At 36.6% G+C, this 12,051-nt stretch overlaps 2 protein-coding genes across 2 annotated transcripts in view; both read left to right on the top strand.

Moving 5' to 3' along the window:
* The window catches only part of LOC107692590 (pre-mRNA 3'-end-processing factor FIP1-like), a 12,273-nt gene extending 6,680 nt beyond the window's left edge, over positions 1-5,593 (top strand). Inside the window, exons 9-18 of the mRNA XM_016491696.1 lie at positions 1-97; positions 257-310; positions 1,959-2,058; positions 2,163-2,310; positions 2,548-2,574; positions 2,772-2,826; positions 3,640-3,698; positions 3,846-4,026; positions 4,298-4,444; positions 5,253-5,593. The exon at positions 1-97 is cut by the window's left edge and continues 13 nt beyond it. Coding sequence (XP_016347182.1) covers positions 1-97; positions 257-310; positions 1,959-2,058; positions 2,163-2,310; positions 2,548-2,574; positions 2,772-2,826; positions 3,640-3,698; positions 3,846-4,026; positions 4,298-4,444; positions 5,253-5,394 — 1,010 coding nt within the window. The 3' untranslated portion in view covers positions 5,395-5,593. The remainder of the gene's footprint in view (positions 98-256; positions 311-1,958; positions 2,059-2,162; positions 2,311-2,547; positions 2,575-2,771; positions 2,827-3,639; positions 3,699-3,845; positions 4,027-4,297; positions 4,445-5,252) is intronic.
* A 722-nt stretch (positions 5,594-6,315) lies between these two features.
* On the top strand, positions 6,316-11,021 carry chic2 (cysteine-rich hydrophobic domain 2). Its single transcript, XM_016491864.1, has 6 exons — positions 6,316-6,615; positions 7,607-7,661; positions 8,014-8,169; positions 10,107-10,163; positions 10,247-10,306; positions 10,409-11,021. Exons 1-6 carry the CDS (start codon positions 6,488-6,490, stop codon positions 10,457-10,459), a joined length of 507 nt encoding a protein of 168 aa, XP_016347350.1. The 5' UTR covers positions 6,316-6,487; the 3' UTR covers positions 10,460-11,021.
* The last annotated feature ends 1,030 nt before the right edge of the window (positions 11,022-12,051 follow it).

The raw sequence follows: 12,051 nt of genomic DNA, 5'->3' as shown, positions 1-12,051 counted from the left end.
GTAACAGTGAGAAGGAGATCACAGTTGCAGCTCATGCAGCTAAAGCAGACTTTTCCTCTCCATCTAACCTGTATAAAGCAGGTCTCAACCCAGCGAGGTAAACATGTTCTCTCACACATCCACTGGGGGGAGTTCATTCATTTCAGAGATTTCACACTCCAGTGTCGGAGTCTTTATGTTTGTCCCGCATCTGTCATGTGGGAGAGGGGATTAGTAACTCATTTTTGCCTGTCTCCCCTTACCCATGCCCTCATAGGATATCCCCTCCACATTGGGCAGGGCCTGCCTCTCAAGAAATGTCCTATTATACGTAAGTGGGAGGTGACATGGGCGTGGTTTGTTTTACAAGGCCTGAGTAGACATTTAAATATGAAATTAAACGGGCTTCATTTATTGTCTTTTTCTTTTTTTATTGATGACCACAGTTCATTTCTGTTGGTGATGTTTTAATCTACAAAGCACTATGAAAAAATGAAAAAATCTGCTGCTTTCACAACGGACTCAGCAATCTGGACCGTTTTTCTTTGCAAAACTGTGTAGTCATTAGAGTAGTGTGTTATATTGGGTTTAGATGTGTTTTTTTTTTTACCAAGTTGGGAGTGACATTCTGGTAGGGGTAGGCGATATGACCAAAATTTGATATCACAGTATAGTCATTTTGTATCTATCTATCTATCTATCTATCTCTATCTCTATCTCTATATATATATTTGGTTAATATTTTAAATAACATTGTTAGAAAAAAGCTTTTCAAAATATGTGCTGATATTTGGATTGACAACATAGTTCATGAGTGCGATATTGCTTTTATACAAATGTACAAAAACACTAATATTGAGTAACTTACATTTTAGACACAATATTGCCAGTCTATTTTTGCTCTGCTCGCGAAAATGATTCTAAGCAAAGCCAAAGCCAGGAATTAAATATATATCGATATCAAATATATTTACATGATATTACGCAGCGCCTGAAAATAGGCTTATTGGAAGTTACCTAGCTGGGACTATTTTCAGGCGCTGCGTAATATCATTGCGCCTGCTGCACCCATGGTACGGCAGCAAAGTTCCTTGATTATTGCACCGGAATGAGAGTATAGTTCCTAGCCATATCGGCCTACAAAATTGCAACTTTTCATTTTCTGTCGGTCTTAGTACACGATGTAACTACAGAATAGTCAAGTTTTAAATAGGAAAAATATAGAAACTCTTTGGTCATTTTTGAGCGAGATGCTAACGGTCTAATCAGATTCAATGGTCTATGCTAAGCTGCAGCTAAAAGTGCTACCGCCAGACCCGGAGATCGGCTGAATGGATTCGAAAACGGTAAAACTCAACTGTTTAACTCTAGGGGAGTTGGAAAATTAGCCTATTTTCAAAAATAGTGGAGTGTTCCTTTAAATGAGAAAATGATTGAACTGATATGATAAAAAAGCCACATGCAAAAATAACTATACATCAGTTGAATTCAAAATAAATGTTGCAAGTCACAACATTTACTGCAGTGGTGTTTAACTAAAACTTTAAAAAAATTCATTAACTGAAACAAAACTAAAATAAAATGAAATACAGATATTAGATGAAAAACTTAGTACTTAAATTACAAAACAAACAAACTGAAATATAAATTAATACTAAATACTTGCCAAGCACATAACAAAATTCAAAATATTAATAAATACTATAATAGTATGTATAATTACACTGGTTGCCTGGCAACTGTAACCAACTAAACTTGTGTTACACCCCTCAATTACCCGTTCTTCCTCATTTGGGCTTGTCCTGACACATCTTGCACTGTATTTCTGAATTCAAACACGTTTCTGCTGTATAGTCATATCGCCCAGCCCTACTGAGGTGTGTGTGTGTTATGTATGCATCTGGAATACAGAGTTGAAAAACACAGAAATGTATGTACACCTTCATTAAGCTGTATGTGTATGTTTGTATTTGTTGCAGGAAGATTCCCGGGACCATAGATGTGATTGGCGGACAGACTGCCTCCATTAGCAGGGTGGAAGGACGACGTCGCCACAATCTGGAGGGGAATAACATCCAGGTTACACACATGACATGCTCTCATGCTCTCCTCAGTCTCCACTGTAAAACTGACATGCTGGAAACATATCTGGGAACTGAATCATGTGACTTTAACACTTGTAGGTGATCTCGGAACATCCCAGCTCTGAGGCTGAACCCGCCAAGATGCCTCCTCCTTTCTTTCCCCCGGGACCGCTGCCTCCAAACATCCCACCTCCTCCATTCCTCCCTCCTCCTGTCAGTCAGGCTCCACCTCTGATCCCACCTCCACGTAAGTCTGACGACTGTGAAATTGTATTAATTTATTTAATTTTTTATTTTAAATCCACGATGAATGTATGAAAAAATCACTTTCAAAACCATTGACACTGTGGCTTCTCATAGCATTTTTAACTCTTATTTTTTAGATTTCATTTATTTTGTTACATTTTTATGTATTTGTTATGGGCTATGTGGTTTTGTAAGCAATGTTTTCATCTTTCTTTTTTTTTTTCTTTTTTTTTTACAGGGATGCCCATCACCATTCCTCCACCCAGTAAGTTGAATGTGCAATAACATAACAAACATAGCAAAAGTAACTCAGAATTAACCTCTCAAATGTTTCCAAAGCACCTGTCTACTGTAACGGCAAACTTTCTGACTGTGTGTAAAATTTAATAACAAATCCCTTGTGTTTACTCTTTTTACTGTTGATATGTCTCTGTTTAAATCTTGTTTCTGTTTGTGTTGTAGATTTTCCCCCTCCTACTGGAGGACCCCCTCCTTCACTTATCCCTACTATGGACAAGTAGGCATAGCTTCTGTACTCAACGAATAGTTTTTTCAACATTAGTGTACATCGACGGGTATTTAAAAAAAGAAGTTAATACTTCTATTCATCAAGGATGAGTTAAATTGATCAAAAGTGATAGGAAAGACTATTAAGCTGTCACAGAACACTGAAGAATAGAGTAATGGCTACTGAAAATTCAGCCTTGCGATCACTGGAACAAACTTTTTTTTTAAATAGAAATGAGATATTATTAAAGTAGATATTATTAGATTTTTTTAAAATACTTTTCATAATATTTAATTAAATATTTGTGTTTATAGTCAAACCAAAAATTATTCAGACACCAGATACAATTTTTGATATCTTTTTACTAGTGGGTGCAGGACACTATAGTTCATTTATGTAAGTGATGATAGCAAAATAAAGTAAACCCTGACATATTATACCCGAAAATTCTTCATTCAGTGGACTACCAGTAAAATTGATTAAAATTTGGGACCAGAAATTATTCAGACACTTTGACCTGACCATGTTTTGCTTGAGTTTTTTTCTTTAATTGCTAATGCGACCATTTTAACTCTGAGTTCTTGTCATATTTTCTTACCATTTTCTAAACGATTTTATAAACTGATAATGTGCGAAATGTTGAGGGTGTCTGAATAAGTTTTGGTTTGACTGTGTATAATAATATAATTGTTTGTTTTTAGGGTCCTGTATTTAGATTTAAATACATACAGTTTTTGAAATGTAATTTTCTGTGAAACTATGTCTCTACGTTACCCTTAATTGACACTAACACTTCATTAATTGCCTGTGTGTTGTATTTAGCAGTGGGCACCCAGGAGGATATGACGGACGTCCTGTTGCTCCATACCCTTTTCCTACAGGTAAGTGTGAGACTATCTCCCTAGTCTATTCACCTGAAAAACTCATTTAATTTAGATCTCAGTACAGATCACAAGTGCTTAAATACTTTCCAGGCTTTATTAAGCTCAATTAAGTAGCATGTGCACTGTGGATTGTTTCGTTTTCAGGTGGGTTTCCTCCACCCATGCAAGGAGCTGTTAACCCCTGGCCTGGTTTGATGGACAACCCAAAGCAGTGGGACTACTACCCTCGGCGAGACAAAGAGAGGGAAAAAGAGCGAGAGAGAGACAGGCCGAGGGAAAGGGGTCATGAGAGAGACCATAGTCCCTCTGCTGTGGTTTATAACAGGTTAGGGATGATGCCAACCCACTCATTCACTATACACATGTACTCTGTTTTTCAGTTTGAAAATGTACACCCCTCAATTACACCCCTCAATTAATTGTTGATAAACTGACAAATGTAGACATATATTAAAATTCTTATTGTGTATGTTTCATCAGTAAATTTTATTCCAAAGAAAAAAAAATCTTTGACCCTCTCAAGGTTTAAATAATTAGTCCTAGTTTCTCTGGTTCTGTTTTTAAGCTATTGATGAATTAAACTTGGTATTTTGCAGTGATGAAGAACGGTATCGTTCTTACCGTGATTACGGAGACAGAGGGTATGAGAGGCATCGGGAGCGATCGAGCCGAGAGAAGGAGGAGCGTCACAGGGAGAGGAGACACAGAGAGAAAGAGGAAGGGAGGCACAAGTCATCACGGAGGTACTATACCAGGGTCGGAAATTAATGGAGGCTTGGGGAAAAAAATGGCTCCAAAATGAATAAAAATGCCCACAAATTTTAAGATATGGGGCAATATTTTTTGCTCGAGTGCCAATGAAATTAGTTCCAAACAAAGCCACAGCAGCACTACTGCACATCGCCGGACACAGCAATGTTTTGTTTCCTGAATAAAGAGATTGTTCACCCAAAAATTAAAATTCCGTAGGGGGAAAAAAAATACTATGGAAGTCAATGGGGACCATCAGCTGTTTGGTTACCCACATTCTTCAAAATATCTTTTGTGTTCAAAAGAATGAATGATTTGGTTGAGTGAATGATTCAATGATCCATTCATAAGACAGTCTAAATGAATCAGCTGTTTTGAACAAATGAACGGAATGAGTGACTTGATGACTCACTTGTTAAGACTGTGGCTGTGTCCAGTAATCTCCGAGTAGGTAAAAAAAAAAAAAAAGTAGGTACTTTTGAAAAAGAATTTTGTGAGTGTTAAAAAAAAACGTATGTTCTATGTAGTACGTTTGGTTTAAATTCATACTATATTCACCATGTTATTGTCATATGACAATATTCATATTTAAAAGTATCTTAAAAGTATACTTAACTTTTCCCAGAACATCACATTCATAAATAAATGTTTCATTTAAAACATTCATCTCATTATTTATGCAATTGTAAGATGACTCTTGTAAGATACATTTAATAAGGTTAGAAAAAAATACCTCTGGAAATCAATTTAAAGGGGTAACAAGACAATCTGAAGTTCTCTGTTTTGTTTCTACTGTCACAGCAGTAGCAGACGGAGACATGACAGCGAGGAGGGTGACAGTCACCGGCGCCACAAGCACAAGAAGTCCAAAAGGAGCAAAGAGGGCAAGGATCCCAGTGAGGAGCGTTCTGCTGACCAGGAGAACCAGGAGGCCATGGAGTAACTCCTGTCTGTCTTCTCCGCTCTCCTTCTTTCTTATCATCAGAGCGTTGGTTGTCCACCAAATCATGCTATATGAAATTATAATCCAGTTTACCTTCCTTTTGTTTTCATGTTTCCCTTTTTTTTGTTTTGCTGTTTTTCTCCAGTGCAGTTGTACCATGTAGATGTTGATTTGTTGGATTAAAAAAGAGCATTTGGTAGTGTTTGTGTCTTTTCATATCTTGTAAATGAGTTATTTTTCACATATTGTGAGCAATGTAGTTTTTTTTTTTTCAAATCTTTTACACCCAACAAGCCTGCATTTATTTGATCAAATAAATAAATGCAGTAAGATTGTGAAATATTATTACAAATTAAATGAGCTGTTTTCTATTTGAATATATTTTAAAATTTGTGTTATACTTGTGTTTACAAAGCTGAATTTTCAAAGACACTCCAGTCTTCAGTGTCACATGATCCTTCAGAAATCACTGGTCATGAAACATTTCTTATTAATATTATTTTTAAAATACTTAATATTTTTATGAAAGTGATACTTTTTTCAGAATTCATAGGTAAAGTTCAGCAGTTATTTTGTCAGTTTAAATGATCAGTTTCTTGGCAAGTTGTGTGATATTACATACTAAATATAAAAATGTGCAAATATTTAGAAACATTAGGATTTGTTTAATGAAATGTTTAATTAAAAAGCTTGGTAGATTATATTTACTATATATAATAAAATGGTACTTGTATGTATTTTGATGTACCTCTGAAAATAGTAAATGCAGACCAAAAGGGAAACATGTTTTGAATTATGGCACTAAATCATTAAACTATTCTTTCAAAGTGCTGAGGCAGGAATGATTTTACCAGTTAAAGAATGCAGGCTGTCTGAGATGAGAAAGCCCCAATTACATGTTCTCGCGATGTATCCCGAGATCAACCCGCACGAGATTTTCGGCGGATGTTGATGTTTTTCTCCGGATTTCTATGCCGTCGTTTCTCTTCTCGGCCGTGCGATCTGCGTTATTGCCAATATTTGCTTAACGTGAGCGAAACACGGTCTTTCTCGGCGCTTCTTTCGGGAAGCAAAGAGGCCGAGGCGGGGGGCGATGATGGAGGACTTTGATGAGATTTACGAGGAGGAGGAAGAAGAGGACGAGGACAAGGCCGCGGAGGAGCAGCTGCTCAAATACGCTCCGGACCCGGTGGTAGTGTGCGGATCCGGGCACGTCACTGTGTAAGACACCGGCAGCTCTGGATCTGTTCGTACATAACGTTGATCAATTGATCAAACCAAAGCTCGTTTAGAAACACATGAGACATGCTAAGTGTCATTACAACAACCAAGAAAATAGTGGTAGTGTCCTAGACTCATAATTTAACAACCTAGAAAGCATTTTAAATCTTCAGTTGCACATACAATGCTCCTAAATGCTCGGTTTTGACAGGGCAGCTTATATATTGTACATTTAAAGGGATAGTTCACCCAAAAATGAAAGTCCTGTGATCAGTTTCTCACCCTCTCGTTGTTCCAAACCTGTGTGACTTTCTTTCTGCTTTTCTTTTTGACAGCCTCAGTCATCGTTTACATTTTTCTCCATGCTATGAAGGAAATGATGACAGGCTGTCATTTTGTGTGTGTGTGTGTGTTACATAGAAGAAATTAAGCTTTGAAACCTTAATTTTTGTTGTCTAGTACCTGGGTTTTATCTTTTAGATACCACAGAACCTCAAATATGATTTGTGCCAGGGATACAAAAAGTTAAAAGGCATCTATATAGTTTCTGGAAGACTTAAAGACTTAATCTATACTGTGAAAAATGAATATTATAAATCTAAAATGTTTAAAATATTAAGCAATGTAGCTTAACAGAAACTAAATATGTTCCAAAATATTTCCTTCTAAATAATTACATTGTGTTTTTTTTTTACACGACAGTACTGCACTGTTAGATTTATTTACTCATTTGTTTACTTATTAATTTTTTATTTATTTTAATCAAATATTATGTATTTATTTTAATATTTTTTTACACCGTTTTTCTGTAAACTGTTACACAGACCCCTAGCACTCCCTTCCGGACCCTGGTCTTGTATAATAAAATTAACAAATATATTTTAGTATATAGAGTATTGCAGTAGATATACAGTAAATCTACTTATGCCTTTGTGGACATTTAAGTTTGAGAAATTGAAATATTTTAAATAGTTTTTATTCTTCCCTGCAGGTTTGGACTGAGCAATAAATTTGAGTCTGAATTTCCCTCAGCCCTTACAGGAAAGGTAAGTGTAATTTTAGTGGCTGTTCCGTCTCAAGAAAATACTGTTAAATGCATAATTATTCACTAATCCCAATGAGAAGAAGTGAAAAGCGTTGTTGCTGGCAATCAGAAATGAAAGGAAATAATTCTGTTAATGCTGTTACTTTATATAATGCTTAAAGAAATTATTCACCCCAAATTTTTGTGGAACGTGAAATGAGATGTTTAGCAGAATGTTCAAGGTACTCTTTTTCACGGTAACTGGTTGTCAAGCTCCAAAAAGTGTGTATTACCCAATGTGGTGAGTACTACCACATGTAATGTTGAGGTCACACATGGGTTATTAGAATACTGCTTCATTTGTTCATTGGCAGGTCGCACCGGAGGAGTTCAAAGCCAGCATAAACCGTGTGAACGGCTGTCTGAGGAAGGCTCTCCCAGTGAATGTGCGCTGGCTGCTGTGTGGCTGTCTGTGCTGTTGCTGTACTCTGGGCTTTAGTCTGTGGCCGGTCATCTGTCTGAGCAAGAGGGTGAGTGTGTTCAGAGTCACTCGCTTAATGGAAGTTTAGCTTTATCAAAAGCATTTGTGGCATGTTTTTTCCTTTTTTTGACAGAATGAGGGACAAAATTGTCTTGGATAACTGACAACAGTAGACCTGGTCAGGTTTTTTTTTTAGTGCTGTCAAACGATTAATCGCATCCAAAATAAATGTTTTTATTTACATAATATATCTGTGTGTACTGTGTATATTTATTATGTATATATAAATACACACACATACAGTATATATATTGAAAATATTTACATATATGTTTATTTATATTCATATAATTTATATTATATATAAATATATTTAAAATATAGACGTAACATATTTTTTAAAAATATATACATGCATGGGTATGTATTTATATATACATAATGTACACAGTACACACACATATACTATGCAAACAAAAACCTTTATTTTGGATGCTATTAAGCGCGATTGTTTTTTTAAAGAAATTAATTATCAAATGTGACAGTAATTATATTTAATTACAATCTTACAAAACATTTCTATTTCAAATAATTGCTGTTCTTTTGAAACAGAACAGAACAGTTTTTTTTCAACTTTGATATTAAAGGGTTAGTTCACCCAAAAATTAAAATTAGGCTGTGTTTTACTCACCCCATAGCCATCCTAGGTGTATATGACTTTCTTCTTTCAGACGAATCCAGTCAGAGTTATATTAAAAATTGTCTTGATCGTTCAAGCTGTTTCATGGCACTCAGCGGGTGTTGCATGCATCAGTCCAAAAGAAGTGAAATAAAAAGTGCCCATTCATTAAAAAAAAAAGCATCTCACACGGCTCCGGGGGGTGAACAAAGGACTCCTGTAGCGAATCGATGAGTTTTTGTAAGAAAAATATCCATATTCAAAAAGTAATAATCACTTTAATCTAGCTTGCGCCAACAGTTGTACACGGAAGCAGCTCCAGGCGGATGACGTATGAGGTCAGCGTTGCGCATGCGCTAGTCAGTCTCGTGAAAACCAACGTTTGTTTACAGGATCAAAGGAAGCAAAGTTTCCTTACTTTAGCAAAGGAAAACCAGTCTCCTCTTGGCTTATATCGAAATCCTCCGACATTCTTCTTTACAAATCCTCGTTTTGTACTTCTAATAAGTGACCGTTGTTTTGTTTTGATCTCTCCCCTGCGCTTCCGCGTTCGTCACTTCTGAGCGGCGCATGAGCAAAGCCGACCTCATACGTCATCCGCCTGGAACTGCTTCCGTTTACAACAGTGAGCGCAAGCTAGATTAAAGTGATTATTACGTTTTGAATAAGGATATTTTTCTTACAAAAACGCATCGATTCGCTACAGGAGGCCTTTGTTCACCCCCCGGAGCCGTGTGAGACACTTTTTTTTTTTTATGGATGGGTGATTTTATTTAACTTCTTTTGGACTGAAGCGCTGCAACACCCGCTGACTGCAATGATAGATCTTGGAATAGCCAGGACAATTTTAATCTAACTCCGACTGGATTCGTCAGAAAGAAGAAAGTCATATACACCTAGAATGGCTCTGGGGTGAGTAAAACACAGCCTAATTTTAATTTTTGGGTGAACTAACCCTTTAATAATAAATGTTCCTTATGCACCGAATCAGCATATTAGAATGATTTCTGAAGGATCAAGCAACACAAAAACTGTATTTACAAATTCAGCATTGCCATCACAAGAATAAATTATATTATACACATTTTAAAATAGAAAACAGTTATGTTTTAATTTAATATTTCACAATATTGCTGTTTTGACAGTATTTTTGATCAAATGCAGCCTTGTTGATCATATGAGATCCATAAAATCTTACAGACCCCAAACTTTTGAACAGTAATGTACATTAAAGGACATAAATTACACGCTCTTTTCTAGTGATTTTACTTATCATATACTGAATAATGTGTATTTTTCGCCTATAGACACGCAGATCCATAGAGAAGTTATTGGAGTGGGAAAACAGCAGATTGTATCACAAGGTATTTTCAAGGCTGCTTGCTTGTTTGCTATTTGTATTTTCCTGTCTGGTGCTAATTTTACTACATGCCCTCTGTTCATTTAGTTGTGTTTGCATTGGAGGCTCAGCAAAAGGAAGTGTGACACGAACAACATGATGGAATATGTAAGCCAACTACAAACACACCCTAATCTAATTGCACAGTGACTGCTTCAAATACAATAAACCGTGAAATGCGTAATTTCACATTCTCTGTCCTTTTTCTAGGTAATCCTAATAGAGTTTATGCCCAAGATTCCCATCTTCAGGCCGGATTAGCAGTGGCGGGCTGGAGCTCATCCCACCGGCGTGGTCTTCCTGAGGTGCCTTTCTCCGGTACTGTCATGGTCTTATCATGTGGCCTCGTCCTTTTTCCCTCCACACTCTGAGCAAGAGACTCACCTCACGTCCGAGCGCCACTTACAGCACTCCTCACGAGAAAGCACTGTTTACAACACACACATACATATGCACAGACCGTTTTGGTTTTGCAAGCGCATGAATACACACAGAGAGACCTTTACTGTCACATGACTACGCGAAGTCTGTGGGGAGGCCACGGGAAGTAACTTCTGAAGCTCCAAACTGGAACGTCTACTATACGTTAATCAGATCATACAGACTGCGCAGTGTGCACTAGCTAAGTGACGTCCTGTTGCCGACACTGTGGAACGGATCAGTGCAGAATGGCTTGACGAAGCGACAACTGTAGAATTAAAATCTTTTATTGTATTAATTAAAAAAAGATGGATGTTAGGAATGATTGATATGGATTTTCAGTTAGCTGAGAGCCAAATGGACACGGTCAATGCACAATACATAGTTCCCCATCTCTCCTTCTTACAAATGATCATCTATATACAAAGACAATCAAACACTGACTGTGCCACGCACCATCTAGACTCTGACAGGACTTTGGAGTCTAGTTGAAGTCACGGACCTGATATGGTCCAGGTGCACCTATTGGTAGTGGTGCAGCACAGATTAGATTTGTTTTGCTGTTTTTGAGTATTTTTTTATCCTTGTTTACTTGCTCAGTTTAAAAAGAAGAGCAGCAAATGTTTGTTTCTTGATTTGTGTGTGTGTGGGTGATTATTTCTGTCTGTCCCCGAGATATTTTGTTTGTCATTTGGTTCACAAGTGAGACAAATCAACTTACAGGTTTGTTTGGTTAAAGTTAAACAGTTCATTAAAACAAATTATTGGGGGTCAAACAAAATAAAAAAAAAAGTTCTGTTTTTTTGTTTGTTTTTTATAAATATGAACCCACAAATACTGGCGTTTCTCCAGGACAGAAATACTTTTTATTTAAAGGGGTCCTATTACGCAACTTTAGTTAGTCTGTAATGTTGCTGTTTGAGCATAAAACAGATCTGCAAAGTTACAAAGCTCAAAGTCCACTTCAAAAGGAGATATTTTATTTAACAGAAATCAGTTTTCAAAAACTACAACGAGCGACTCGTTTGGACTACAACACATTTTCTGGGACTTGCGATATCCAGTGTTGGGGGTAACGCATTACAAGTAATGCGAGTTACGTAATCGGATTACTTTTTTCAAGTAACTAGTAAAGTAACGCATTACTTTTTAATTTACAAGATAATTTAGTTAGTCTGTAATGTTGCTGTTTGAGCATAAAAAAAGATCTGCAAAGTTACAAAGCTCAAAGTCCACTTCAAAAGGAGATATTTTATTTAACAGAAATCAGTTTTCAAAAACTACAACGAGCGACTCGTTTGGACTACAACACATTTTCTGGGACTTGCGATATCCAGTGTTGGGGGTAACGCATTACAAGTAATGCGAGTTACGTAATCGGATTACTTTTTTCAAGTAACTAGTAAAGTAACGCATTACTTTTTAATTTACAA

This window comes from Sinocyclocheilus anshuiensis, unplaced genomic scaffold, assembly GCF_001515605.1.
Source record: "Sinocyclocheilus anshuiensis isolate Anshui unplaced genomic scaffold, SAMN03320099.WGS_v1.1 scaffold50, whole genome shotgun sequence".
NCBI classification, from domain to species: Eukaryota; Metazoa; Chordata; class Actinopteri; order Cypriniformes; family Cyprinidae; genus Sinocyclocheilus; species Sinocyclocheilus anshuiensis.
The sequence above is the reverse complement of the archived record's forward strand: the minus strand, read 5'-3'. Positions and strand labels throughout refer to the sequence as shown.